This window comes from Manis javanica, chromosome 12 (assembly GCF_040802235.1).
Source record: "Manis javanica isolate MJ-LG chromosome 12, MJ_LKY, whole genome shotgun sequence".
Lineage (NCBI taxonomy): Eukaryota > Metazoa > Chordata > Mammalia > Pholidota > Manidae > Manis > Manis javanica.
Window position 1 is genome coordinate 91,352,657 of NC_133167.1, and position 27,780 is coordinate 91,380,436.

The 27,780-nt window shown below is 35.4% G+C and overlaps 1 protein-coding gene and 1 pseudogene across 7 annotated transcripts in view; one reads left to right on the top strand and one right to left on the bottom strand.

Annotated features, from left to right (window-relative positions):
* Window positions 1-27,780, bottom strand: part of WRN (WRN RecQ like helicase) — a 149,878-nt gene that overhangs the window by 15,676 nt on the left and 106,422 nt on the right. For 3 of the 7 annotated variants that reach the window (XM_073219039.1, XM_073219042.1, XM_073219038.1), the window contains 9 exons: window positions 24,827-24,994; window positions 24,652-24,749; window positions 23,760-23,835; window positions 22,985-23,061; window positions 18,077-18,152; window positions 17,728-17,840; window positions 15,730-15,844; window positions 11,667-11,795; window positions 9,263-9,425 (listed from right to left, as the gene is read on the bottom strand). In XM_073219039.1, coding sequence (XP_073075140.1) covers window positions 9,263-9,425; window positions 11,667-11,795; window positions 15,730-15,844; window positions 17,728-17,840; window positions 18,077-18,152; window positions 22,985-23,061; window positions 23,760-23,835; window positions 24,652-24,749; window positions 24,827-24,994 — 1,015 coding nt within the window. Of the gene's footprint in view, window positions 1-9,262; window positions 9,426-11,666; window positions 11,796-15,729; window positions 15,845-17,727; window positions 17,841-18,076; window positions 18,153-22,984; window positions 23,062-23,759; window positions 23,836-24,651; window positions 24,750-24,826; window positions 24,995-27,780 lie in introns of those variants that run through there. The other 4 variants (XM_073219040.1, XM_073219041.1, XM_073219043.1 and 1 more) reach the window with 4 other exon arrangements.
* On the top strand, window positions 18,179-22,978 carry LOC108385951 (lipoyl synthase, mitochondrial pseudogene; annotated as a pseudogene).

A 27,780-nucleotide genomic window follows, 5' to 3' on the forward strand; every position in this document is an offset into this window, starting at 1 on the left:
CTCTCAGCAAAATGGGAATAGAGGGCAAGTACCTCAACATAATAAAGGCCATATATCATAAACCCACAGCCAACATCATACTGAACAGCGAGAAGCTGAAAGCATTTCCTCTGAGATTGGGAACTCAGGGATGCCCACTCTCCCCAGTGTTATTTAACATAGTACTAGAGGTCCTAGCCACGGCAATCAGACAAAACAAAGAAATACAAGGAATCCAGATTGGTAAAGAAGTTAAACTGTCACTATTTGCAGATGATATGATACTGTACATAAAAAACCCTAAAGACTCCACTCCAAAACTACTAGAACTGATATCAGAATACAGCAAAGTTGCAGGATACAAAACTAACACACAGAAATCTGTAGCTTTCCTATACACTAACAATGAACCAATAGAAAGAGAAATCAGGAAAACAATTCCATTCACAATTGCATCAGAAAGAATAAAATACCTAGGAATAAACCTAACCAAAGAAGTGAAAGACATATACCCTGAAAACTGCAAGTCACTCTTAAGAGTAATTAAAGGGGACACTAACAAATGGAAACTCACCCATGCTCATGGCTAGGAAGAATTAATATCATCAAAATGGCCATCCTGCCCAAAGCAATATACAGATTTCATGCAATCCCTATCAAATTACCGGCAACATTCTTCAATTAACTGGAACAAATAATTCAAAAATTCATATATAAACACCAAAGACTCCGAATAGCCAAAGCAATCCTGAGAAAGAAGAATAAACTGGGGGGTTCTCACTCCCCAACTTCAAGCTCTACTACAAAGCCATAGTAATCAAGACAATTTGGTACTGGCACAAGAACAGAGCCACAGACCAGTGGAACAGATTAGAGACTCCAGACATTAACCCAAACATATATGGTCAATTAATATTTGATAAAGGAGCCATGGACATACAATGGCAAAATGACAGTCTCTTCAACAGATGGTACTGGCAAAACTGGACAGCTACATGTACGAGAATGAAACTGGACCATTGTCTAACCCCATACACAAAAGTAAATTCAAAATGGATCAAAGACCTGAATCTAAGTCATGAAACCATTAAACTCTTGGAAAAAAACATAGGCAAAAACCTTTTAGACATAAACATGAATGACCTCTTCTTTAACACATCTCCCAGGCAAGGAAAACAACAGCAAAAATGAACAAGTGGGACTATATTAAGCTGAAAAGCTTCTGTACAGGAAAAGACACCATAAATAGAACAAAAATGAACCCTACAGTATGGGAGAATATATTTGTAAATGACAGATCTGATAAAGGCTTAATGTCCAAAATATATAAAGAGCTCACACGCCTCAACAAACAAAAAACAAAATAATCCAATTAAAAAATAGGCAGAGGAACTGAACAGACAGTTCTCCAAAAAAGAAATACAGATAGCCAACAGACAGATGAAAAGATGCTCCACATCACTAATCATCAGAGAAATGCAAATTAAAACCACAATGAGGTATCACCTCACACCAGTAAGGATGGCTGCCATCCAAAAGACAGACAACAACAAATGTTGGCGAGGCTGTGGAGAAAGGGGAACCCTCCTACACTGCTGGTGGGAATATAAATTAGTTCAACCATTGTGGAAAGCAGTATGGAGGTTCATCAAAATGCTCAAAACAGACCTACCATTTGACCCAGGAATTCCACTCCTAGGAATTTACCCTAAGAATGCAGCAATCAAGTTTGAGAAAGACAGATGCACCCCTATGTTTATCGCAGCACTATTTACAACAGCCAAGAATTGGAAGCAACTTAAATGTTCATCAGTAGATGAATGGATAAAGAAGATGTGGTACATATACACAATGGAATACTACTCAGCCATAAGAAGAGGGAAAATCCTACCATTTGCAGCAACATGGATGGAGCTGGAGGGTATTATGCTCAGTGAAATAAGCCAAGCGGAGAAAGAGAAATACCAAATGATTTCACTCATCTGTGGAGTATAAGAACAAAGGAAAAACTGAAGGAACAAAACAGCAGTGGAATTACAGAACCCCAAAATGGACTAACAGGTACCAGAGGGAAAGGGACTGGGGAGGATGGGTGGCTAGGGAGAGATAAGGGGGTGGAAGAAGAAAGAGGGTATTAAGATTAGCATGCATGGGGGGGAGGGAGAAAGGGGAAGGCTGTACAACACAGAGAAGACAAGTAGTGATTCTACAACATTTTGCTATGCTGATGGACAGTGACTGTAAAGTGGTTTATAGGGGGGACCTGGTATAGGGGAGAGCCTAGTAACCATAATATTCTTCATGTAAGTGTAGAATAAAGATAAAAAAGAAAGAAAAGGGGGATTACTGCTTGATAGGTTAAAAGTAATGGTAAATCAACGATTAATGCATGCTTTAAATATCCTTAATTTTGATCACTTAAAGGGTGTCAGATGATCGGCTATGGAGGTACACTTTTCTGATAATATTCCTTTCTCTTAAAAAAAAAAAGCAGTTCCTGTGTGGTGACCTCCAATGAGTTCTACACAATGGTATAAAGGGCATATCAAAGCATGGGCAAAGGTTCTGTTTGTGTTTATACAGAGGATCAAAGCCTAATTTGGCTACCCAGAAAATGAACTAAGATACGATATGAAGAAAAACTTCCAACATCAGCACTCTCGGGAAGACTCATACCAGAAGATGATCATCAAAAAACCTCAACAAAGATTCAGGCGATGCTGCAGTTGTAGCTGCATCCATCCCACCGGTTTCTGGACTTGCCATTGGAATGAAGAAGGAGATATCTAAGCCTGCCTGTGCTTTCAGTAAAACAACAAATTTGACTGGATCTATAGTGTTGGAACTCAACCAAGAATTAGGAGAAGTGCAAGGTGTAGCGCTCAAAAATCTTACAACTACAGACTATCTACTGTTAAAAGAACATATGGGATGTGAAGAGTTCCCAGGAATGGGTTGTTTTAATTTGTCTGATTTCTCTCAGACTGTTCAAGTACAGTTGGACAATATCCATCATATCATAGACAAATTTTCACAAATGCCTATGGTGCCTAACTGGTTTTCTTGGCTTCACTGGAGATGGCTGGTAATTATAGATCTGCTTTGGTTATGTAACTGTATTCCTATTATGTTAATGTGTGTGCGCTATTTAATTAGTAGGTTAAAACATGCTTAAGTTACTCTACAAGAAGATACGTCAAGAAATAATCAATCCTCCCATGGTTTCTTCCATCTGCTACCTCTATAGCTTTTCTTCTTCCTTTCTAATTACAACCCTTAAATAGAATTCGTGCCTCATATCAAATTTACCGAGTATCATAATTCCCCCAAGTGGTAAAGATACCTCAAGACAAATGCTGGGCATAGAAGCCACAGGGCATAAATCTGCAAAGAAGTAAAAAGCTAACCTTTTCAAACAATATGGCTTCTCTCTCACTTACCAACTTTACATCTCCCTGTATGGTCCCGGAAGATGACTGGTTAGCCAGAGACGGGTAAGATTCCTCAAGGGAGGAACAACCTAAGACAGGCACAGTTCCAGGGGGGCCATCAGGTGAGAAATTGGGGATCAACAGTGGTGAGGCTTAGAACCTCACCCCCGTTTGAGAGAAATCTTCTGCATCTGTGGATGTTTTATTGCCCTTGTCTAGCTTAGATTAACACATAGTCTACAGGCACACACCTGATCATCTACATTGCTCTCTTACAACACTAAACTATGTTTTCAACCTTTATCTTGCATCTACCTACCACTTCAGCATTTATTAAAAATAAAAATAATAATAAAGGGAGAAATGTGGGATCCACATAAAAATCAAGTATAAAAATCAAACAAATATTCATATTTGACCTGATTGTTTATAGTTCATAATGCATGATCACAACCAAAGTTTCTGTGATGACTGCCCTTGTACTGTTCACCATGTAAGAACTTATTCACTATGTAAGAATTCGTTCACCATGTAAGAACTTGTTAGTTATGCTTCAGAAGATTGGAGACTGACGAGAATTAGGCTTGGGGTGGATTAATGATTGTGCATTGAGCATTGACTCCCCTATACAGAATTTTATTGTTAACAACCATTTGATCAATAAATATGAGAGATGCCCTCTCAAAAAAAAAAAAAAAGTTTTGATGAGCATTATATTACACACATCTTTCCATATTTCTAGATTCCTGAAAGTGGGATTGGTAGTTCAAAGGTTGGACATATTTTATATTTTGAAACATATTGCCAAGCTACCAATAAAACTATCCTTTCTGATATAATAACCACCAATCACATGTAGCTACTGAGTATTTGAAATATGGCTAGTGTAGCTGAGGAGCTTAGTTCTTCATTTTAAGTGATTCTAATTAATTTAAGCTTTTATTTAAAAACTGGTATTTGATTCAGTTATCAGAAAATTCTTGAGTATGTTTGTAACAAACATGTATCTCCATTTACTTTAATTGTAAATTTGATGAAAGTTTAATACAGATCAATAATTTCAAATTAAAGTTTAGCTTCAGAACTGAGAGACTATCAATGTAAAATGCATACCTGACTTCAAAGACTTGGTACAAAATAAAAACAAAATATAAAATATCTCATTAATAAATTTTATGTTGAGTATATGTTGAAATGATAACATTTTTTATTTATTGGGTTAGTTAAATTGTATAATTAAAATTAATTGCATCTGTTTACTTTTACTTTTTTAATGTGGCTGCTAAAATACTTAAAACTGCTTATGAGGCCTACACTGTTACTTCTTTTTTGGATAATGCTGCTTGAGAAACACCATACAGATTTTCCCATACTCCAGACAACTAATAAAACTATAATGCATTAATTCACTGTACTGTCTTTTGTGGGTACTTAAATATTGGATAAAGTGCATGTACATCCTTGATTTCATTAATCTATAACAAAAATTTACAAACCAATTTTTGGGGACACATCCATAAAATCTTGAACTATCATAGCATCATGGGCTAAATACATTATTTTGAAAAGAAAAAAATGAGATATTTATTCCATTTGAAACAATGTATTTCCTAAATTAGAATATCTTCTTTTCATAAAATTATGATATATAAACATTTGCCTATGGTTTTAAATCACTGTTAATGATCTAATAAATGCATATAGCTCTAATTATAATAGAATTTCTAGAAAAATCCATATATTTACTCACACATTTCTATAAGTAGCCTTTATATTTTTATCTTAAGTCATCCTATATGCATATGTAAATAAGTGATTTCTAACTTTAAAGATGCATCTTATTCTGCCTTAACTATCCATGGAAGTAAATGCTGAAAATACCTATTGGCAAACAAAATAATGAATATTGGCTGTACTCCTTCAGTGCTTTAAGAGAGATCATATTACCTCTACTTTTATGGCAGGTCCCTTGGAAGCCACCCTTAATTTTCCAGTTACATGCACATAAAGAATAGAACAATGAAATTATTCAAAATATTACCCAGGCACCTCATTAAATGCCTTAATTTATTATTAAGCATAGTTAAAATCCCAACCCCATAAAAGATGCTTAAAATCATATAAACATGGAAAAACTGAAAGAATAAAAAGTTACAGAACTCCTGTAAATATTAAGTTACAAAGACAAAACCTACTTAGCTAATAAGACAGCATGAAAATAATAGATACGATTTCTCAAGTCACAAATGTTATTTTTAGGTAGAAGATTATTCCATTATAAAACAGAGAAGTTTCTCAATTCAGGATTGTGCAAACTTGTTCATTAAAACACCTAATCATATGATATGGCTACAGTTAAAAAATGAAAACATATCTGAATCATTACTGTAACAAACATATCTTCCTTTCTTATTATAATTTACAACTCAACAATGTTTTCTCCAGTAAGAGAACAAATAGTATTTTATCAAGGCAAAACAAGAATTCAAAAGTAAAATTTCACACTAATATACAGTACCTTACAGACTATAAATGTAGTATCAAAAAAATGTAGAGCTTACAGTTGTCACAGTCTTAACTTCCTCAATTTTGGCTTTGGAAGCAAACTACAATAATATACTTTTTCACATTATATGCATGACTTACAGTGTATTGACAAAGAGATGAAATAAGTGTTTAATAAGTATATTTCAAAGTGTTCTCTAGGAATTTCAATTTAAGATTTACCTCTGAGTCAAAATCTATTTGCTATACTGAGTGTATAGCAGTCAAGACAAATGTTTTAACTGATGTTAATGTTAATGCTTAACTGTCACTAATGATAACAAATGTTTTTCTCACCTTCCTAATATTTGTTTAATCAGGCTTGCAATTATAAATAGTTTTTCTTGCTTATATATTCTGCTTGGTTTTAATCTCTCTTATATGAAAAAGTTATATGACATCAGAAATTGAAATTGCTAAGCTCAGAATACAAAGAGAATATAGTATAGAATATAGTAGATATTATTTAAAGATACTTATTTTTTATAGTAGATATAGTAGAGAATATTTAAAGATACTAAATATATAAGTACATTAAACTAAATATAACTAAGTACATTTATTTTACTCATCAATTAGAAGTTGATAAACACAAATCTTGTATCAAGATTAGAAACTATGTATTTCTTTCTTTTAAATAGCAGTACAACTTTAACATGTTATAATAAGAAGAAAAACTTGCTGAATAATTAACCTTGACATGATATTAAGACAATTTTCAATTCTAGGACTCAGACTCCTATCTCTGGAACAGGGTGGGAGTAGGAAAGTAAAATTTTAATGATTTCCTATTTCATTTCCAAATCTAAAATTCTATAACTTTACAACTATATGATTTAGGAAGCAAATTAGCAGCACCTCAATTCTTCATCACAGCCAATTAAAATTGATGTTGTCAATACTTGGCTGAATAACAGAATCTTCAATATTCCTCTACTGTTTTTCCCTGCCAATAATACATTGAAATTAGAATATCTATTTTTATGTCATTCAAGAATATTTGCCCAAGAATTCTTCAGTACTTGAAAAAAAGAAAGATAATTATAACCTGCCTATTAAAGTTGTATGTTTCTATAACATACACTTTAGAAACTCCCTTCTTATATACTTATTAACTTATTTTCTTATTAGGTGCTGAAGTGAATAGAGGACAAAAGGAATCACAGAAGGTTGTTTTTAAGAAGCCCTAAGATCTTGCCATCTTTTCAATCATCCTCATATTCACCATCACCACCACCACCATTTATGAAATACTTACCAAGTGCCCGAGTCTTCTGTGTAGTATCCCATTATTTCTCACAATTCTGTAAGAGAGGAAGTACTATCCCTCCCTGTTTTAGAGATGAGGAAACTGAGGCTTAGGGAGACTGGGTCATTTGCCCAAGGTCACACAGCTCTGAAATGGTGCAGCCAAGATCAGCTGTTATCAGAGGCGTTGTTCTCCCCAGCTAGACTACCACCACCCATCAGACTTCAGGGTTTAAAGAAGGAAACCGTATGAAAGCGAACATGACTCTCAACAGGAAAAAACAAGGGGCAAATACTGCAAATGCTCTTTCAGACAACACTGTCTCCCATCAACAGCTCATCAAGACACACATTTCTCAATACATATATATAAAGGAAAAAATACTTCCACAGTATTACAATCAAGAGCACATCCAATTCTCTGACTTTCTCTAAAATATTATCTTACATTGGAGAAATGAGAGGTTTTATACAATCACAGTTATAATCCTGCAAAGCAGTTACTGTTTTCCTTCCTCTGCCTTAATTGCTAGTAAAATGGCTGCTGAAGTTAGAAAGATGAGAATACAACCAGGAGAGCTGGCTAGCTTTCTCATTAAGATAACACTCAGCTAAGTTACTTTGGATGCTTTATCCAAAGCAGGGCCAAGCAGGATTTGGCCCTTAGCTTTTCAGAGTTAGAAATGTAATTTAACCTTAATTAGATCCACATTAACCAAGTTCACAAAATGCCAGCTCATAAATTTATAATTATAAATTCACAATTATTGCATAGATAAGTACCCAGATTACTATGACTAGTGCATACTTCCGTTATACACAGATTGACATGGGAAAGCAAATCATAACCAGAAAGCTAAGAGATAAAGATGCAGAATTAGTTAACGCATCTTCCCCAAAAAAGATCTTGGCATAACTTGTCAACAGGCCCTAAATGTACTTGAAGTCTCGTTGGCAAGATTAGAAATTATGTACTTCTTTCTTTTAAACAGGCGGCAGAGCAACTTTAACATGGTATACACTAAAAAGAAAAACTGACGCAGTGGGACTGACTCGGGCGGCCACTGGCCAAACTTGCTTCTGCGTCTCTCCTCTCCCTGTGCTTCCGCGGTCGATGGAGGGAAGTCGGAAGCGCTGGTGGTCTTCCGTTAGATCTTCAGTCATCTCGCTCAAGCCTAAAATGAATACTGACTTTTCAGAGAATTAATATCTTTATTCTGACCAATTAAGTAGAGCATCGATTGTGCTTTCAAAGAGTGATTTCCCTTATTTCCACATTTTTAGGAGGAATAGTATAGTTTTTCCCAAGTGGGAAAGAATTTGGGGTAATAAAAATTAAACTATTTGCACTATAGCTTTGGAGATAAAGTTTTCTCTGTCCTGTCAGAAAAAATGTATCAGATTTATTGAGTTATAACACATCTAGCTTATATTTGTACTTTTGCGGGGGAAAAGAATCTTCTAATGTACCTCATTTTTACCTCTACAAAATATGGATCTTAATTTAAATTTTTCTGTCAAGGGCAAGCAATGGGACTCAATGTCCATGAAAATCCTGCAGCAAAGTGACAGAAGGAAACCCTTCCACAGGGGGGCCTAGAGAACATTGACCATCCCTTTGAAGTCACAATGACTGATACCACCTACCCTATGATTAGAAAGGCAACCTAACTGAACCTAATAACAAGGGATCAGAAGGATTTAGGAACAAACAAGGAGTCAGTAAACAATGGGGAATGAGTTATGTAGAAAAATGTGTTCTTCTCAAGTGATGAGGTTGAAGTTAGAAAAGGATGAAAGTGCATTATTTGGGGATGAGTGTGAAAGTTGTAATTGGAATCTAAAAAGGAATATAATAGTTTCTCAGACTCAGAATTCCCTGAGTGATAGTGGGAGGACTGTTTTCTAAAACAATAAAAGCATTACAAAAGCAAAGTTTTCATAACAGCATAAAGGGTTAATGCTGTTAAAGTAAAAAATATTTGTGCCCTGCTTGTTTACTCCCTCCGGGTTCAATGACTCCAACCATTAGGGCTGCAGACGAGGGTCCTGGTCATCACCTGAGTTGATGGGAGGGTTTCGGATAACATCAGCAATAATCTTCTGAACCTCTGCAGTCAGGCCTGCTCGCTTGGTATCAAGTGGGTAGCCAGCTTTCACCGCCTGGGATAAGTGCATGCCAACCACTGAGATGGGCAAAACCCTGTTCTCAGCCACACTCCTCTAGAGAAACAGCAGCAAAACAAACTGAGTGAGTTTTTTTTAAGTGCCCACTGCGTTGCAGGGAAACAAAACGTCCAGACCCTTCCAGGAGTAAATGGTCACTAAGAAATAAACAATGGATTAAACCTTCACTTAAAATTTTCACTTTAACTATTTCTTTAAAACTACCCACATTAAGAACTCCATAGGTTCTACTTTTCACTTACTGTACTGAACAAAACAATATCTAGCTTTAGCTAAGATATCAATCCTTGCCCCTCTGTAATTATTCACTTTAAAAATCTATCATTGGCAAAGAATAGTCATTCAATGCTAATTGTATGTTTAATACTCCCACAACCTTTTGAAAATACAGTAGACTGTAATCCAATATTCTACTTGAAATAACACATGGTACTTAGGCACACGAATTTCCAAGAAGGCAAATCCGAAAATGCTTAGTGATAACATAAGGCTCCATAAGCACTCTATAAACTATTTTTGAGATCTTAATAGGTGTTTTATATTGACTCTGTTCATAAAATAACAACCCCAATTTAACAAGGGCTGTCATCATTTACCTAGGATTGAACTGAACAAGAATTGTATTAAATTTAGGTCAATACTATATATTTATGCAGCTTTTTAAACAAACATAGCTCCAAACCCATTAAGATGTTAATTAGGTAAAATAGTCATCTAAACATTCAGGAAGTTAAAACACTCAGCTTTAAATTATTTAATGATACTCCCTTTTAATACATCTTGAAAGTCTGAATTTGGATAGTATTTGCATGAATGCTGATACTTTCATAGAATAGACCATTTCAAACTGTTATTTTCATCCTTCAAAGGTAGGTTTTAAGTTACTTTCATTAACTGTCTACCCTTTTCTATTACACAGTGTGCACCATGTGTGTATAATATCAGCGTTATTTGATACGAGGCATCAAATTACCTAACACTAATTGTACTATTGCTCCTGATTAATTAGTCTTAGGCATGTTTAATTTTGTGGTTAACTGGCAAGACCCTCAGACTCCTGGGAGGAACAGATAATTACACCATTATATTACACAATAGTTAACAGTCAATAAGAGCAAAAGATATAAATGAAGATACACCATTCTTCACATTTTTAACCACATGTATGTGTAATGTTATACAAGAAACCTAATATCATGGTTAAGTACTAGAATGCACTATATTCAGAAAATTTAGAGGCTATCTCAAATTTTCTTAGTAACTGTATCTAGTTATACCATACACATAGGGTCAAATTATGAGGCATATTTAACAGATAAAGGGAAGTTACTGTATAAGTAAGAGACTGAACTTAACATTCCTGTTTATCATGTAATTTGTTTCAAAATTAGTACAATGGAATTATTCGGCTTCTTCTGTAATGGCTTTTGTATTTTTAATTAAGCAATTTGATTTTCTAATTAGGATATAGATTAAGGGATTAAGACAAGCTAAGGACTGTTTATCCTTATTTATACTGGAACGTAACCTGAATAAAAACGTGTAATGTCGCCTAGCAGATAGAGACAAAGAGAACAGGAAAAGCAGGCATTAGACCACATCGCCTTGTCCAAATCAATTTAATGTCAGAGAGGACCGAAATTCAAATTAGTTAAACTGAGCTGGAAGCCTTATTCTGTCCCATTTTATATATTAAAAAATCCTCAACAGCCTTAAGGATTCATGCCAGAACAGTGAAATATTAAGTGTGGTCACTTTTCACAGTAATTGCATGTTTTTCAAAGAGCGTCCAGCAAGGCTGAAAAACAGAGCAGTACTAGAGATGCAGAGTGAAAAGCAAGTTTACTGCTGTTTTTAACTGATTTCTATCTTCTTGGACATCCTTCCAGAGATACGCTAAGCAGGAATTTAAAAAAAAAACCAGTCTTAAAATATGGCTGCTCTATTCAAACAGTTAGTGTTTGACTATCACATGATATTGTACATAAAAAACCCTAAAGAATCTCTAAATAATACATGTATGTTTCAGTACCTCTGCTACACTCTCTGTATAGAATCATGGCCAGACTACACTTGCTGTTTTTACTTGACAGACAGAGTCCCAACAGAGAAAGAAAATAGCATTCCATCCTAAAATTAAATAGAAAATGGAACAATATCAAATACTGTAGGACTAGAAGAAATTTATCCCAAGTCACAACATTAATACTAAAAAGCTGTTAAGACACATATTTAGAAAACCTTTTTAATTCCCTCTAACTTGAAAATAATGCTTACCAAAGACATCTTCTTTTCTTGGAACAAAGAATATGTGACGGCCACAGACTGTGAAAGTGAGCAGAGTTCATTTTTTGCCACCAAACTTTTCTTCTGTTCTTGAGGTTTTGTACTTGAAAAGAAGTTTGTCTACAAAATATTAAATGCAGCATAAGTGATCAGTAGTAATATCAATATAACGACAGATATCAATATGATCATTAGGCATTAGGGAAAAAGAACACAAATAAAACCTCTAAGTAACAGTCAAAAGTTCTCTTCTTATGAGGAGCACAAAAAGCAGCTTTATTTTGTTTTGTTTCTACATACTGATTTTAAAAAGTAAAGTAAGGCTAGAGGGAAGAAGTTTTTAATAAAATATTTATAATAACAAACATAGTTGTAGAACAAGAAATTTCTCATCTTCCCTTAGCCAATAAGAGGGAATAAAAAATAAACTATACTGTAGACCATTCTGCCTCTAAATGAGTCCCCTATCTCCTCTAAGTGAATACTGGACAAATGAATAAACAATTAATATTCAAATTTTGGTACTATAGCCACAAATTCTGCTACTATATCATATATCATAACTATATATATATATATAAAATTTTAAAATATACATACAAACTATTGCTGTAAACTTGAACGATCGTGTGAAATCTTAAATATGGGTTCCTTAAGAACATTTAAAAGAAGAAAGGGAGGAAAGGATTGAAAAATAAGATTAACAAAGAAATACCGGAATTTTTTTAAAGCCTGCAAGAAAGGTAAAGACCAAGTGATTGTTATGATAAAATTATATGATGACAATTCACAGAGATGCACGTTCCCTCCAAAGTGCCAACTTTACCTTCCAAAACATAAGAGCAATACTAAATTAAAAGAATTAAATCCCACTGAACTTGGCTTATTATAAGCACACTAGTGCATTCCTACCCTGAACAAAAAGTGAGCCTATAGATTAAGTCAGACACCAGGGATAACCGCAGGCTGGCACAAAGACAAGCCAGACAACACCACAAAGACTTAAGGCCTTCAGATGGTCTCTAGCCCCCCTAGATTTTCGAGGAAGAACATTTTTTATTAAATGAAAATGAAGTGTTTCCCTCTGAGGCCTTAACACCGTCAATTTTGGCCTTAAATTTCTAGTAAAGCCAAAAATGAAACTCCATCGGCCAGATTCCTCAGAATTACTGAGCAGTCGTTCCTGGAGGCTACGACAGGACACCCCTATTCCAAGGTCTTAGAAATGTGACCACTGTGAGTTATTCTGGCTAATCCATAAAGATTTTAGGATAGATACATGGGACAAAATCATGTTATCATCTGTAAGTGTGTGACTAAACATTCGGGGACACCCAAAACTCTGAGCAACGTAGTATGAGAGTAATGTCAAGAAGGTCAGGCCAGAATGTGATTCTAATAAGTAAAAACCTAATCAAATCATGCTCTGTGCAGATAAAAGACTAAGTGATCAGGGTGTCATCAATTATGGAAATACACAGATAGGGCAGACAGGAGGCGAAAAGCAGGCAGAGCCTATGTAAGCATTGTTCAGATGGGAAAACATCCTAGTAACTAGGTTTGATTATTAGAGCTGCCTGGGCGAACGGTGTATGAGAATGCCGCCCCCAGCCTTTGTAGCTGGCAGACTGCTGAACACTACCAGAATTTGCCTTTTTACATTCCAGGCTTGCCAACACTCAAATAAGCTGGCTCTGCATACATCTTCTACAGGAGAGAACACACTGGTTGGGTCAAGTGAACCTTTCCAGTCGTATTTCTCACTATAAATTAATGAATTTGAATTCCAGTATATACATTTATATTTATATAGACACACATATATATATAAAGCCAAGTTCACAGAGAAGGATCATGCAAATCTACTTCCCCAAAACACAACAATTCTGAGACAAAACATCAGAATTTTGACTTACAAGGATGTGGACTGAGCCCCTTGCCTAGACCATGGCAAATGCCACGTGAGAGTAACAAGTTAAGTATCCCCAGAAAATATGCAATACCCAGCTATTCTGAAGCTTTAAAATAGAAACAGAAATAACACCTGGCTCTGTTTTATTTAGGTGTATAACATGCTCAGAACACCAAATTCCCTTCCCTAGAGTTATGTGATTGCAATTATCTTCGTCTTAATGTGAGAGTACAGCTCTGACAGTCTTCCATTGGCGAAGTGAAATGCCAGAAAGGTGTGGAAAAAACACTTCATTGCCTTGGCTCAGATAACTCGAATTCTAAAATCTGACATCATACATGTGACAAAGAAGAAGACAGACAGAAACATTTATATCAAGGAACTACACTCTTCTTTAACTTTTTAAGTTATTTGTTAGAGGTTACATTATGACCACAGAATGCTGTTTTAAGCTACCTCTATGGGTATTTAAAAAAAAATAGTTGTCCGTCTCTTTTTATAAGTAGCTGCCAACTATGAGTTCATCTATGGTGGGGGCTGGGTATTTTAAAAACATTGTATATTCCATGTAAATTTATTTTTAATTTTTAACTTTTTTTCCTAAATGGCCATCTTAATGGATTTAAGACCTACATCCTCATATTTATAACCTTTGATTTGTATTATGACAGTATTAAGTTTACTTCAAATTTTATGTAGATATATTAAAAGCTTAATGAAAGTGGTGAATGACAAAATTGACTTCATAAAGATGAAAGTTCATTAACTTCTTTCTTTAATAAATGGTGTCGATTTACAGAACAGTTCAGGCATAATTCCCAAACACAGAAATTAGCAGTAATTTTATCTGTCCAGAAGGTTCAAAAGTATTTTGAACTATGTCCTTTAAAGCATTTATCTTTTGCTCTACTTCAATTTCCTCTCCTGAAGAGGGGTTGGAAGGGATAATTCTGTTGTTATTAAATAATACCACTAATTCATGAAACAAGATCCTACAGTCAAGTGTCCAAAGAGAGGAAACTTAGTCAATTACCATTGGTAAGTATGGCATTATCAAATTGTTAAGAAATATAATTTCATTTTCAAGATATCCAATATGAAATATGAGGAATTCTCACATGATATCTTGTGTAGTGGTATGAAAAGAAAATGTGAAGTTGCTCAAGATATTCTGTATCAAAAGAGGGAAATGTTACATACAAAAAGCAGAAGTTTTCTACTTATAGTTAGAGAATGACTTCTAAATTGGGACCCAAATGTGCCTGTCCAAAGCTTACAGAAGGTTCTTAGAAGTGAAAGCAATCCCTTAGAAGTAAAAACAATCCCTTAATACTACCTGGCATATTTTCAACTCTTCCAGCTTTTTATATGTTCCCATATCTTTTGTTTCTAATTTATCTGTTGTTCCCCTGATATCCGGAAGGAAAGTATCATATCCACTGTGCAGGTGAGGAAATGGAGACCCAAATAAGTAGAAGAACATTGAGCAGCTTCACCAGGTAGACTGCGGCAGAAGAAAACTGATTCCCTGAGTCAGAGTCTGGCAGCCTTGCCAGGCCTTGCACTGCATCACCTCCTGTGCTGGGCACACACACAGTGGCATCTGCATGTAGAATTTAAAGAAAGCAACACAGTGATCCTTGTGGACATGGTCACTTTCAGGGGAGCAAGAAGTAATAAAAGGATATGAAGAAAATCCTACTGAGGCTGAAGAGAATAATAAGAAATTTATTTAATATCAAAAGACAGCATGCCTGGAAGGGGAAGGGAATTAGAGAATACAACAAATGATAACAAAAGCAAAGTGGCTGGGCTCCATTCCAACTGATGCCATGACTGTAGCTTTCATTTCTATCAACACTGGAAAGTAAAATGACGTTACCAACCTAAAATACGGTCCTTATTCAAATTTAAAGACAAAGCCTCCCAACAAAATAGAAAGACATGAGCAGCCTGGACAACTACTTTAGTATTTAATCTTAAAAATTAGGTAACTAATTTTTATAACTGATTTACTGTAGAACAATCTGAACTCACTGTCTAAATACCTAGTATGGAAATGAGAATAAGGAGAGAAAACGTTGCTTTTGACACCGTCAAAAAATATTTACTCTCTCTGAGCTGCAAACCATAGTATTTTACCTGAAGATTATTTATTTGACAGAAATGCTTGATGACTTCCAACAGAGGAGCCAGCATAGTTGCTTTGCCTTCAGAAACACCATCGATCTTTTTCACATTTTCAACTGTAGTAGGTCTGTCATTTAAAGAAAATAAAGCCAAGAAACTGCTGAAACATTAGCACACGAGCCACACAGCCAATGTTTAGCTTCGTACCGACACTCAATAACAGACTTTTTTTTTCAACAACCAAAAGCAACATGTAATACAAGTGACTGTGTTTTGTACTGTCTTCCTTTGCTGTCCACCATTTAAAGATTTGCTGTTTTAGCAATTTATGAATAAAAACACCACCACCCAAGAGCACAGTACTAACTGGTAAACATGCCATTATCATAAAGGAACAGACTACTGTTCTATTCCATTACTGATCTTATTATTATTATTATTTTTATAGATATGAAAAGAAAAACTATGAGGCTTTGAGGACAACTAAAAGGCTGAAAAACTCAGAAGACAATCTCACTGATTATTTACAAAGTGATTACCTGTAACAGTAAGCCTGCTAATTACGTTAGTATTTTAACTCAGTATTTCTTATTATGTCCAATATCCAAGAGACCATCTGATGTCTTCTTTCTCAAACCTGCCAACCTAATGATTACTCCCCTTTCCTTTAAATATCTTCACTGAGTATTAGAGTGTGGTCTGTGAATACTTATCTTTAATGAAATAATCATCGTCAGATATAAGTGCTATGTAATATTATTAGAAACTTCTACACTAAATAACATCTCTTAAATGGACTTGAGTGACAGAAACAATTTTTTAAAAGGAAGCATAAAAAAAGATGAATAGAATTACCAAGGAACTATTCTTTGGAAATAATTTCTTCTAAATATTTGACCTAAATTTTCTTCTAAATATTTACTGACCACCTAGTATTTACTAGTCATTCTGTTAGGTGCTTTGGAATACATAAAAAGATGGGGAACATAATCCCTTTATTCAGAGTTTAAAATCTAGAAGATAGAACACATGTATACCAATAACAAAAAAATAAAGCATTGTGTAGTAAGTGTCACAGAAGCATTTTTTAAATTTATATTTAAAAGTCCTTTATGAATTGCAGAGAGAGGAAGTACTCCACTGATAAGAACACAGAAGACTTCATGGAGAAAATCATAGTAAAGCCAGATCTCTAAGGATTTCCTAACAGGAGTTTGGGGGAATCAAAGAAACTAACAAGGCAGAAGCAAGACTGCAAATAAGTAAATGGAAGCTAAAAAGGCATCTTCAATAAATGGTAAGCAATCTAGATAAGAGAGACCATCCAAAATTCTGTGACTTAGATGCAAGTGTAGGTTTACATACATAAATGGAGGTCCCTGTGCTGTAAGCTAATAAGTTAAGGCAGTAGGAAACTAGTTAAGCAGAAGTACAACATAATAAAAAAGATTAATTGGTATACTCATGTATCAGATGAAACAGAGAGCGAGACAGACAGAGGAAAGGGTAACCGGTTAAGAGGCTTTTGCACAACCCAAGGGCAATGGTTTTAACTACCGTGGTGTCACTAAAAAGAGGGAGGAAGGCATAGACAGACACACAGAAACACTTAAATCAAAGACTAAAAACTACTAAAATGAGAGGAATATGGGGAATGTATGTTGAATGAAAATAAAAATGAGAAGTTTTAAACATGCGTAATTGGGAACATGACGGTATGACTGACAGAAATAAGGAATACAGAAAGGAGAGTTGTGGTATTTGTATGAAATGCATGTTTGCAGGATTGGTGGATAATGAGTTAGATTTCACATATACCAGATATGACTGCTCAAAACAACTGGTTTTCAGTTATGTAGACAGTGGGATTGAAGCTCACTGGTAGCTGCACAGATTTGGGTCGCCTCACAGACATGACTGCAGGGCCACAGTCATATTACCACCTAATGATAATCTTACAAATCCATTATGTTAGAAGAAAATAAGTTAGAACAAAGGCAAACAGTTTACCTCATTTTGGCCATATCCACCAGTATCTTATTGGTTGCCAGAATAGGTGGAGGAACATCCATTTTATGGGCGTGTTTCTGCCTTGCTTCTACCAATTTGCTATATAACAGAGTCTGAACAAAGAACAAAGAAACAACTCAACACTTTTTAAAAACGTACTTAGAAAAATCCAGTCCTTTATTTTTAGGGCTTCAGATATTACATTTTCCCTTAGGATAAAAAATAAACTGAGCCCTACCTCACACTCTCAGATAAAGAACAATTTTAAAATACAGGGAACAGAATTTTAAGCATGTATAGAATCATCACTGTCCTCTCACAAACTAAATGCCTTTTTATAAAACCATACCTGAGTCTCTTGCTCTTTAGTGGAAATAACAGGTTCTGAGGACTGGTAAGATTTTCCTGGTGACTGTACCATCATGCTAAAATATTGAAAAAGACAATAAGTAATAAAAGCTTTTCCTTCTCCATGTTGACTTTTTATTTCACCCCCAAAATGAGAGTATCTTTCCAAGTTAACACAAACATTTACTCTTCACAATACCAGTAAGGCAGCTGTTACTCATATGACAGCCTCAATTTTAAATACTTTGGATCAAATACATTCACTATAGAAGTAAAATTAAAATCGCAATTTGAGTTCATCAGAAAACTGGTATACTTAGGAAGGGCATTTGGCCATCCTTCCTCCTGAACCAAGTGCTTTGAAAGAAAATACTCATGCCAAAAATAATATTTTCTAGCCAAAGAATCTCTGATTCTTTGCTGTGATATCACTAATTTTTGGTTGGTAAGGAATATTAGCATGGGACTAATCAAATTATTCATAATTTTCTTCAAAATCAAACAAATAAAAGTAAGCCAAAAGGGTTACAAACCGAGCGCCGATTTATTGATAAGTCTTTTCCTAATTATCAGCGATCCTTTACCCTGCTAGGGATAGAAATAGTCTCTACGAAATGTCACTACGCTGTGGGGGCGCTGCCTGCACCATGGGGCGTCGGGTGAGCGGCGGGCGAGCAGGGCATTTGGAAGATACTTATGCAGCCCAGTCAGAGCAGTAAGTTCCTTGCCAGATAAAAAAAAGGAATTTTTACAAAATGGACCAGACCTTCAAGAATTTGTATCTGGTGATCTTGCAGACAAAAGCATCTGGGATGAATATAAAGGAAACTTAAAACGCCAGAAAGGAGAAAGATTAAGGTTACCTCCATGGCTAAAGACAGAGATTCCCACCGGGAAAAATTACAATAAACTGAAAAATACATTGCGGAATTTAAATCTCCACACAGTGTGTGAGGAAGCTCAATGTCCCAATATTGGAGAGTGTTGGGGAGGTGGAGAATATGCCACTGCCACAGCCACAATCATGTTAATGGGTGACACATGTACAAGAGGTTGCAGATTTTGTTCTGTTAAGACTGCAAGAAATCCACCTCCACTGGATGCCAGTGAGCCCTACAACACTGCAAAGGCAATTGCAGAGTGGGGTCTAGATTATGTTGTCCTGACATCGTGGATCGAGATGATATGCCTGATGGAGGCGCTGAACACTTTGCAAAGACTGTATCATATTTAAAGGAAAGGAATCCAAAAATTCTTGTGGAATGTCTCACCCCTGACTTCCGAGGAGATCTTAAGGCAATAGAAAAAGTTGCTCTGTCAGGATTAGATATGTATGCACATAATGTAGAAACGGTTCCAGAATTACAGAGGAAAGTTCGTGATCCCCGGGCCAATTTCAACCAGTCTCTACTCGTACTGAAATACGCCAAGGAGGTTCAGCCCAATACTATTTCTAAAACATCTGTAATGTTGGGTTTAGGTGAGAATGATGAGCAAATATATGCAACAATGAAAGCCCTTCGAGAGGCAGATGTAGACTGTTTGACTTTAGGACAATATATGCAGCCCACAAAGCGCCACCTTAAGGTTGAAGAATACATTACTCCTGAAAAGTTCAAATACTGGGAAAAGTAGGAAATGAACTTGGGTTCCATTATACTGCAAGTGGCCCTCTGGTGCGTTCTTCATACAAAGCAGGTGAATTTTTCCTGAAAAATCTGGTGGCTAAAAGAAAAACAAAAGCCCTCTAAAATTTAACAAGACCTTCAAGATCACAGGGATTTTAAATACTTGATTCCAGTTGGTAATAGTGGTGGTACCAGAATGTGTAGACTTCAGCGGACATACCCCAGACTTTCTGTTTTAAGGAAAATGTCAATAAGCTATGCCTATTTATTTAGTGATTCGCTTGTCATTTAGCATGTCTTATTTATCCCAACAAACAATTTATTGATGTGATATAATCATAAAATATACTTGTAAGAGTTTACTGTTAACAGTATAATTAAAAAACACATTAAAAATTTCCAGAAAATCAAAAAAAAAAAAAAAAAAGTAAGCCAAAAGGAGGAATTTTACTTTTGACTCCTCAGAGGTGGAGATGAATTGAGAGATACTGTATCCATGAAACAAGAAAAGATTGCTATACATTATTGAAGAAAGAGATTAAAAAATCACTTCCAGAAATTAAAAATTTGGTAACAAAAATAAAATCTCACTACATGGGATGAATTTCGAGTCAAGGAGCTCTACAAGACAGTGAACAAACAAAAAGAGACTGAAAAGAAGAGAAGAGAAAAATTAGTAGTAAGAACACTAAAAACCAGGTAAAGAAAATGAAAAAGACACTTATTAACATCAAGGAAAATTAAGGTAGTGGTGACCATAATAACAATTTGGCTTAGTAATATACCATATTTGTGTAGATATAATAATGAACAAATTATTAATATGATTATAACTAGAAAGATAATTGCTTGGGGCAGGGGGATTTAGGGAGGGGAAACAAAGCTAAGGGACATGGGAAAGAAGCCCTAATTTACCATTACAGGATGTCAACAGAAAATTTCTAAAACTGTTAAGTCAAAAAATAGTAATTGAAGTATATCACTTACAAATATGGAAGCAACTACCAGAGAGATCAGCTGGAAGATCTGAGGACAGCTGCTTCCACAGAACAGAACAAAGTGGGTTTGGGAAGGGTGTGAGCTGCTGTGCCTTGTTATATGACGTTAAGTACCAACCGACTCTTAAAACCATGCGCATGTATTATTTTAGAGAAAACTCAAACTTTCAAATAGTAATTATGGATATGTAAGCATCTTGCTCACTTCTACACAAAGCCCACATATTAAAAACAATTTCTGAACCACTCCACAGGGATCTCAAATTCAGCATATCTATCTCTAAACTCATTTAACCTCATCCACTAAACACTGAACCCCTGAAACCTGTCCTCCTCTTATGTTGCCCAGGGAGGGAATGACAATACTTTCACTCACAATTCAAGACAAAAACCCAAGCATTATGCTCTAGTCCACCAATTTCCCTTAAACCACCTATCTTTTCATCAGTCACCGAGTCCTAACAATTCTATCTCCTACATACCTTACAATTCTGTTTCTTTCCATGCCCACTGCCACTTTCCTCGTCTGAGCTGCCATCCCCTCTTGCAAATGCTACTGCAATAGTCTCCTTATTTGTGTCTCTACAACTTGAATCCTCCCACAACCCATTCTCTCTGCAATGAGGGTCATCAACCAAGGGACAGCCCACCTGGGGTGCAGGGGCCAAATCCATCTGTTCTGGTTAAGGTCTGTAAGCTACGAAGAGTATTTTATATTTTTAAATGGTTAAATAAAAAAAAGAACATTTTGTGATGTGTGAAAATTATATGAAATACAGATTTCAACATCCACAAATAAAATGTAATTGGATCACAGCCACACTCATTTGTTTATGTCTCGTCTACGGCTGCTTTGAGGCTACAATTGTAAAGTTGAATAGTTGACACAGACCACATGGCCTTCAAAGCTTAAAATATTTACTCTCTCATCCTTTACAAAAAATGTTTGCCAACCCCTGTTCTCAATCATAAATTTGATGTTCTGCTTGAAAGCCTTCCTTAGCTCCCAACTGCCTTTATGATCAAGCCAAGTATTTGAAAGGAACTGGATATTCTATTTAATTAACCATTTTAAATTTTTACCACTTGCGTGATTCCCTCTGCGAGGAACGGTTAGCACGCTGTTGGGTCCCTCAACCAATGCCATACCCTGTGTTGCTTGCAGGTTTTAGTGTGTGGGCCATTTCTCTGTTCAGAACACCTCCCCTCACTTCACCTAACAACTATTTAAGCCACAGATGTCACTTCCAAAGTGAGATTTTATGTTCCTTTTACCTGCACATATTCCACTAGAGTATAAATACTGAAGGGGCCAATAACTGTATCTCTATTATTCAATCGCAATTCCTAGAATAGCGCCAGGCACAAAAAGATGCATAGTGAAGACACAGTAATCTTTAAATGAGGAAATGCTGCAGCATATTGGATATATTGTACCATCCACCCCTTTAATCTTTTGTTTACATAAAACATTTATCATATACTATAAATCAAAACAAAAATAAATTGTTTGGGATAGGAGTTGGAATTATGGTAAATGATTCTGACAGATGCAAAGTAGTATTCATCTAAGCGAGCAAACCACAGAAATAAGTAACAGTATTAGAGCACCTTAATTTACTTTCACCCGATATAGATGTAAACAAAGCCCATCTAATCTGTGTGCAGGTCCTGGCAAGTTTTTCAAATTCCCCATCTTCAGACCTTCTGCAATTCTGTACATCCTCCACACTTATATTAAGTCAGGAAATAAAATATTAATTAAGCTTTAAAGTACAGTAAGTCCATTACCTCTATTCTCTATCGACTCTCATATCTACCATTTTATGTTACCATAAAATCTTTTTTTTAATGGAGTGTTAATTATATAAATACAATTAGTGTTCAGAAGCTAAAGGTTGATAAGTACAGATTTGAAAGCTAGTTGTGCCACTAGCTGTATGCTCTTGAACTTCAAGTTCACTTGACCCTTAGTATCTTCAACTTAAAATGGGGATAAATAATAATAGCTAGTTCACAGGCTGTTATAAGAATTAACTGAGATATTACATATAAAATAATACTGAGCATAGAGCGTGGCACACAATAAGTGTTAGTTATTAAATTAATATTAATAATATCATTTTATAGGTCTGCTTTAATAATAATACTGGAGGCTTATGCTTTAACTTTAACTTCCTTTTACCAATGAAATAGTGCAACACCTGACAGACCTTTGTCTTTAGGAGAGAAAAAAAATGCTGATAAAGTCAATATAGTAAATAAAAATTTTGAATTCTGTACCTTTTTATAGGAATGTTACTCCGAGAAGAAATTTTATCAAATGCTGTGTAAGAATACATCTTCTCCAAGTTAGACTGCTTTAAAATACATAAAGGTCCATTAAAAAAATTAAGTTACAAAATTTTTCAATATGAAGAAAATATTAAATCTCACAATGACAACTTTCCCTGGCTAACCAAGTCATCAAATAAACCACCTGAAAATAAGCTCTTGAATTATCAACTTAGATTCTAAATGCAGTTTATGCAATATAATGCCCCATTTCTCCCAAAGCTATAGAGAACATATGATCAAAAGAATTTTTTGATCAAGTGACCCATTAGTCAGCAAAACCAAAGTTACAGAAAGCAATTCAATTCCACTTCATATGCTTTATTAAAACAGAAAATGTTTACCAGAAAATTTAATTCAGCACATTTGTCTACTTCCCCAGTGTTCTAATTAGCTGAAGTTTGCCTAACTTTAATAAGAACATTAGGAATCAGGCTTATTTTTCTATCGATTCTAAGTATCCTAGCATGTTAAAAAGAAACAGAACTCCAAGCCAAATTAGTTATAAAACAGGGTTAAAAGAAACAAAATAAGACTCTTCTCAAACACTGACTGTTCTATTCACCCCAGAAATCATATACTGCCTATATCGTTTTGTTTGTATCACTTTTTACCAAATGTTATGTTTTGTTATATCTGCCACTTTCCTCTTCAATAGGAGGAGAATTAAAACACCAATAAAGAATGAAATAAGTTAAGAACCACTGCCTGAATGACAACAAACCTCCTTCTCCACAGTTACTCCAGCTGGTCCTTGGTTAGAGGAATGCCGCTCTGTGCCTGAAGATGCAGGTTTAGAACTGGAATATAATAAAATTCAATCGTCTCAAATGTTAATATGTAATTATTTAATCCATCATCATGCCTCCACTTTTAGAAAGACAAGTGAGATTACATTACTCCCTTAGAAGTGATGACTTTTTAAACTGACTTTTCCCCCCCCGAGAAAAAGTTCTGGGAAGAGCTTTAAAGTTAAGTTCTTTTAAGTTTAAAAATCCTTTAATGTTTTTTAAATTTAAGAGAAAAACTGATAATCTAATGCACACTATAGTTATTATAGCCAACAATACTGTATTGTAAGATTCAAAGTTGCAAAAAGACTAGATCTTAATTGTTAACACGAAAGAGAAGTGATAATTATGTGATGTGATAAGTGTTACCTAATACTACTAAAGTAATCATAGTGCAATATATAATTTGCAATTACATTATGCACTTTAAGCTTACATGTTTTATTTCAATTATATCTCAATTTAAAAAAAAAAGAAAAAAGAAATGATTGGTAACATGTAAAGGTTACTGACTAAAAAGTAGGTGACAAGTGTATTTCCTTCCCACTTTCTACACATAAAAATGAAATATGGTATATGGTTTCTTCAACATTGATTTCAATGCTGCTTCTTTAATAAATAGGAAAAACCAGCTTTCTAAATATTATACTCAATTACTTCCTATCAACCAAGAAAGTAGTCTGTGCAGAGCCACACACTGACTAAAAAAAGATATGCAAAAACAATATCTTATTTTACCTGTGCAGTGCCTGTAAACTGGTACAAGTGAATCATTTAAACAGTAAAACCCAGAAGTTTAGAAAAAAAAAAAAACTGTAAATGAACCTTGGTAGAAGAAACTTTCTTGGACACAATTCTTCATTAGCTTGAAGGATAAGTCTCTGAGGAGATTCTGTCCTGGCTTTTTCAAGCCAATTTCTACCCTATTGAACACAAAAAGATTATTTTAATGCACAGTAAGAAAAGTTAAAGCAAACAGGTACACTTCTACATTGTTTACCTTTTTTGTAAGAGTGTAAATCTTTATATATTTATTCTGCCCAGGAACATCTATCAAGTACCCCTCAGTTACGAGCTGCCGGGAAAAAGCCTTCCACCAACTCTCTGTTTGATCCTTGCCAGTACCAAAGAAACTGTGAGTGCGGTATTGATCAAGACGCTGGGAATTCTGAAATTAGGAATAACATCAACAGCTAAGAGTTTTTATTCAATTAAACAAGATAAGTACAACACAAAACTGTGTACTGATTCTTTGGACTTGATACCAAATTTTAGCTTTAAACACCTACAGATAGATATTTTATGCCCATTCTGCTTGCTCTGAATACTTAAGTCACAAATAAATATATAATCCAAATAGTCTTTTGTGTTTTAAATAATGGCAAGAAATTTCACGTATAATCCCATGTATTTCCCAATGCATAGGTCTGGATATGTCTGTAACAGTTAATCATTTTTATTTGGACCTTTTATTAGCATCCTCACACTGATGTCTGAAAACTGTGGTCAGAATTCACAGCACAAGACTAGCAGCCTGAGCGCTAAAGGCAGTAAGACCCAATAGCTAGTACCGGTGAGTGCAGTGCAAGAACTCAGAGTTCCCATGGCATGGCTGTTTTTCCTGTGCTTCTGTTCATGATGCACTGTAACACTTAACCATTTCTCATTCTGCAGCTTCACTGCATTATACCCGGAAAAGCAGGTCTGTGCTGAATGACTGCTGCTTTTGAGATTCTGATTCGCAGCCATCCAGGTCTAGAAATGTTGGGGAAGCTCGTCTGTCATATGCAATTTTCATGTCCTCTCATGGAGATGATTCTCCCCACCTTCACTCTCTATAAACTACTTTCTCATTCATTTTACCCTCTTACTACCTCGTTTGTTCATCCTACACATTTAAATATTACTTTGACATGTAGAAAGCAGTATTCGAATACAGGGCTATATGGAAAATGGCTCCTATGTAGTGTATTTGTGGTGAATACAGCAGATTGTAATTCAGGGGTCATTCTAACCATCAGCCACGGTAATTTCCACTAAAAAATCTGGGAAGTCACAAACATTTCTCAAGCTCTCTTTCAGTTAGAGTTCCAGATATGATTTAACTTCCATGAATTGGAGGAATTTTTACATTTTACATGTATAGGCAGGAAATGAGGCAAGACTACTACTCCTCTGCTAGTTTTACAGGTATGCAGGATTGTGGAGGTGTTTGTTTTTTAAGAGAAAGTGTCAGTGAAGAACCCAGCATGCAATTACTAGCTTCCTAAGTATCAACAGGGGTCCATTTTTTGGATTCAGATTATAGCAAGTGCAAAGTGGTTACCGGAACAAGCAGAGGCAGAACCTTCTTGATCGATACATCCCCCTCTGGTGCAGTTTGGGATCTGGTGCTATAGTGGCAGCTTCCCAAATCAGCAGATAGCTTCCCTATCACAGAAGAGGCAGCAGCTTTCCTGGTGGACTATTCTGCAGTATAATCTTATCACAATACTATAAGCTATTTAATATCCCATAATAACTACCTTTCTGCTTAAAGTACTTAAGAGTGACTACGCGCTTTCTAATACAAATACTGCATTTTAGGTTATATCCCTATTTCAAAAACATTTGTCCCTTGAATATGTCAAGGTGTTATCACTATGAAATGCAGTGTCAAATTTTAGAAACTAGCACAGCTTGTCATTCAGTATTTTTACACTGCATCTGTATTCCAATGAAGGGTTAACAATCAATGCATATAAAAAATCTAGGGATCAAAAATCAAAAGAATTTACAGGATGACTTCCAGCAGACATAACTCAGGCTCTAGTAGGCTCTCTATTATGAATATATTGGCTTCACGCAACTGAAGAGAATGTTAGGCTACAAGTTTATCATTTTGGAATGCTAAAAATGTGAATACAAGCAAAATAGCCTGAATACCCCCTGATCTTTCACACAAGGGAAATCTAGGCTAAAATTAGATTAAGTTATGATAAATTCCCATCAGAGACACATCAGTGCCTAGACACTGAGCTTAAAACATAGGCTTCTAATAGGGTTAGTTAACAGTGTCTGTAAGATGTGTTCTGTTCCTCGAAAAAAATAAAATTAGAAATAGAGTTCTTATTAGAACAGCAAGTAATGGGCTTTAGTATGATTATATTTGCAAAAGTTTTATTAGAAGAACAAGATTTAGAGAAATATAAACACCCACGTACAAATGGCACCTTTTCCATTGTTAATAATACCTACCTATGCTAATTGATTTGGGGTTGATTTGACTATAATGTTGAAAATCAAACTTCACAGAATTCACAGTTGGACACTGGAGCTCTTTGATCTACATAGTCAGTTTTGGACCATGTTGCTAACGGATAATTAGAGTCTCAGAGATGTTAAGTGGTAGCCTAAGGTCCTGGAGCTAGGACTAGAACACTGTCCCAGGGCACTAGTTCTAATCTTTCACTATGATACCACGTGAGCGCACACAAAGACCCTAACATATACGTATATACATACATACACACATACATACACGCTGACTGAACTTAGTGCAGCAAGACCACTGTGGCTCCAGTCCTGGCTCTGGTGCTTGCCAGCTTTCTCACTTCGGGCAGAGTTACTTCTCTGTGCTTCTATTTTTTCAGCTGCTATAAGAGCACAGTAACTGTTTCCATCTCTGGGGGACGTTGCAAAGACTGAGTAACCAGGACAGAGCCTAAGTCAGTAATATTAACTTTCTTTTAATCAGGTAACAGCTGATCCTTAAATCAACCTGAATTTCTTAATCTACAAGCAAGAGCTGTGACAATATCTAGTCAGTTTTCCCTCAGCACTTGTGATGGCCCTCTCCACCCGCTAGGGGCTTACCTTGGTCGCAGGAGATTCCACCACTTGCAGACTAGTAACTAAAGGTATTAAGTTGCCTAACTAGTATTTACTAGCAACCTGGACACTGAAAATCATTCC